The sequence below is a fragment of the Muntiacus reevesi genome, chromosome 9, assembly GCF_963930625.1.
Source record: "Muntiacus reevesi chromosome 9, mMunRee1.1, whole genome shotgun sequence".
Lineage (NCBI taxonomy): Eukaryota > Metazoa > Chordata > Mammalia > Artiodactyla > Cervidae > Muntiacus > Muntiacus reevesi.
Window position 1 is genome coordinate 18268864 of NC_089257.1, and position 2468 is coordinate 18271331.

General features: G+C 67.6%; 1 protein-coding gene across 1 annotated transcript; it reads right to left on the reverse strand.

Annotated features, from left to right (window-relative positions):
- Positions 1-408: 408 nt before the first annotated feature.
- C9H11orf96 (chromosome 9 C11orf96 homolog) lies at positions 409-1726 on the reverse strand. Its single transcript, XM_065944221.1, has one exon. The coding sequence runs from the start codon at positions 1447-1449 to the stop codon at positions 1078-1080; it is 372 nt and encodes a 123-aa protein (XP_065800293.1). The 5' UTR covers positions 1450-1726; the 3' UTR covers positions 409-1077.
- Between the last annotated feature and the right edge of the window lie 742 nt (positions 1727-2468).

Below are 2468 nucleotides of genomic sequence, written 5' to 3' on the forward strand. Positions count from 1 at the left end.
AGGGCGCGGGGTGAGTGGGGTCTTCCATGGTGGGTACGGGGCGATGACCCTGATCCCGGTCTCCATGAGAGGTCAGCACGCCCCAGGCAGGTGCTCTGAGTCCTCACAGCGCCAACCTTCACCTTCCTAGCGGCTCCACCCCGTCCTGGACACTGGTGATGGGGAACAGACCTGGGAGGCAGGAGAGAACTCGGGGCCGACGGGTCCCCTGGGGAGGTGGGTCATGGACCCGCGGACTGGGGCTGCGACTTCGTCCCGGTGACCAAAGCTGGTGAAGTTACTTCCAGTCGGGGATTCCTGGCACCCGCCCCCCCACCCATTCCATCTAGTTAATCCTCCCCACTTCTCCCCTAGTTTTGGGAACCTGGGCCCTAAAGGGGCCCAAGAAGTCAAGAGCCTTGAGAAATGCACTGTGCAAATATATTGACTTTATTTGTCTCCGTTCGGGAGCCTCACAGACATATCTAGGTAAAAAGATCGTTAAATAAATGCCGTCAGCCATCGCAATGCAAAAATAAATATCAATCCTCCGGCCACAGCGCCAGCTGCGCTGCGCCCCAAGTCCCATCGGCCGCGCCTAACAATTATAAAAGTGTTCAGCGAGAGTGGGTCGGCGTGAGTGTGAACGGGTGTGCGCGCGGGGGGAGGGGGTGGGCACGGTGGAGCGGTGTGCAAAAATCGGAGTTTCAGACCATCGGACAAGAGCGTGGAGCGACTCTCCGCGAAGCCCCGGGGACCCGCGGCGACTCAGCGCGGGTGCGCCTCCCCGCACACACTCACAGCAGAGTTCGTACTGGGAAGAGTTAAAAAATAAACATTTACAAGGGCAAAGAAAGGCCGCCCCCCCCTTCCCCGGCGCCCCGGCGCCCCGGCGCGCGCTCCCGGCCGGGGCGAGCTCAGCTCCGGGCGCCCGGACAAGTTCGCAGTCGGGTGAGGGTCCAGGCGGTCCCCCAACCGGGGTGCTCGGCGGATGGGGGACCCCGAGGTGCGGGGCGCGGGGCCCCCCTCGAGGTTCGCACGCTGGTCCGTCGCGACGCGCCGCCTGGGCGCGCGAGTCCCGGCTGCGGGCGGCGCAGGTCACAGGGCCGAGTCGGAGTCGCTGGAGTCCAGGCTGTTCCTCAGTTTGCAGCCGCTGAGCGGCTCCCTCTGCAGCGACAGGCTCTGCGTGCTGCGGCGCAGGCACTCAAGGCTCTGCAGGAACGACTTCTTGGCCTTCTCCTCCTCCATCGGGGACGCCCCCTCCTCCTCCACCTCCTGGATCTCGTCGAAGGTCACCGGCTGCGTCTTGAAACGGGACTGGCGGGGCCGCCGCAGCCGGCCCTTGCCCTTGGACAGCTTGGCGGGCCGCATGGGCTGCGGGAACTCGTCGGCCAGGCACACGAAGTGCGGCATCACCGCCTGGTAACTGGAGCAGATGCCCATCAGCTCGCCGGGCTTGGCGGCCGCCATGGCGCGGCCGGCGTCTTCGGGGCCGGCCGGCGGGGCGGCGGGGCTCTCCGGGGGCGGCCGCTGCGCCGGGGCCCCCCGGGAGGCAGCAGCCTGGGGCTCGCCGGGCGGGGGATCCAAATCTGCTGCGGGGTGGCGGCGGCCCTCACGGGCCCGGGTCGGCGCTCCTCTGGAGGGCGGGCGGGCCCGTCGGGGGGCGCGGGGCTCCGGAGCTGGGTGGGGTGGGGGGTGCGCTGCTCCGAGGCGCTCGCCGCCGCCGCTGTCGCCGTCTGCCCCGCGGCGGCCCGGCCCGCCGCTTATATAGCCGGCTCCAGCCCACACGGCTGCGAGCTCGGATGACAGCGAATGCCATTTAAAGCGTGCGCGCCCCGCGCCCTTCCGCCTGACGTCGCCCCGCCACTCTGGGAAAGGAGCGGCCCTTTCCCCCCCGCGCCGCCCGCCAACCCGGCTCCGGAAGGCAGGCCCCGCCCGCGGGCGTTCCGGGAGCATCCGAGGCTGCGGAGCGCGCGGCGGAGCCCGGGCGCGGGGCGGTCGGGGAGCGGGGGGTCCTACCCGCCCTGGGATTCCCCAAGTCCGGCCCAACCATGGTGGCCGCGGGGGCGCAGGTCCCCCGCCCCATCCAGCCTCGTAATCCCAGAAACACACAATCGAGGCGCTCGGTTGTTTGACCTCGGGTTCTGCGCTGAGCGCGCGCGGGGCGGAGGCAGCTCCCAGTCTTCCTTGCCGCAAGGAGAGCCAGGCCCCCCGGGCTCCCCAAAACCGAGTTCCGAGGAAGGACCGGATTTCTCCTTTGGATCCATGCCACCTCTCCTCCCCACGCGCGCACACAAACACACGCACGCAGGCACAGAGGCACGCGTGAATACAGACACAGCCGAGGACTCCAGGCCACTTCTCTCCCCTAATTGTCTTTATGTCTGTCTTCAACTACCTGCACCCTCCAAGTCCCTCGCGCACCCCCATTCATGCTCAGAAGAATGACACTTAGATATGGCACTGACAACAATAATGATAACTAACCA

Excerpts from the sequence above, each read along its gene's own strand:
- C9H11orf96 (XM_065944221.1), bottom strand. The coding sequence starts at position 1,449 with ATGGCGGCCGCCAAGCCCGGCGAGCTGATGGGCATCTGCTCCAGTTAC.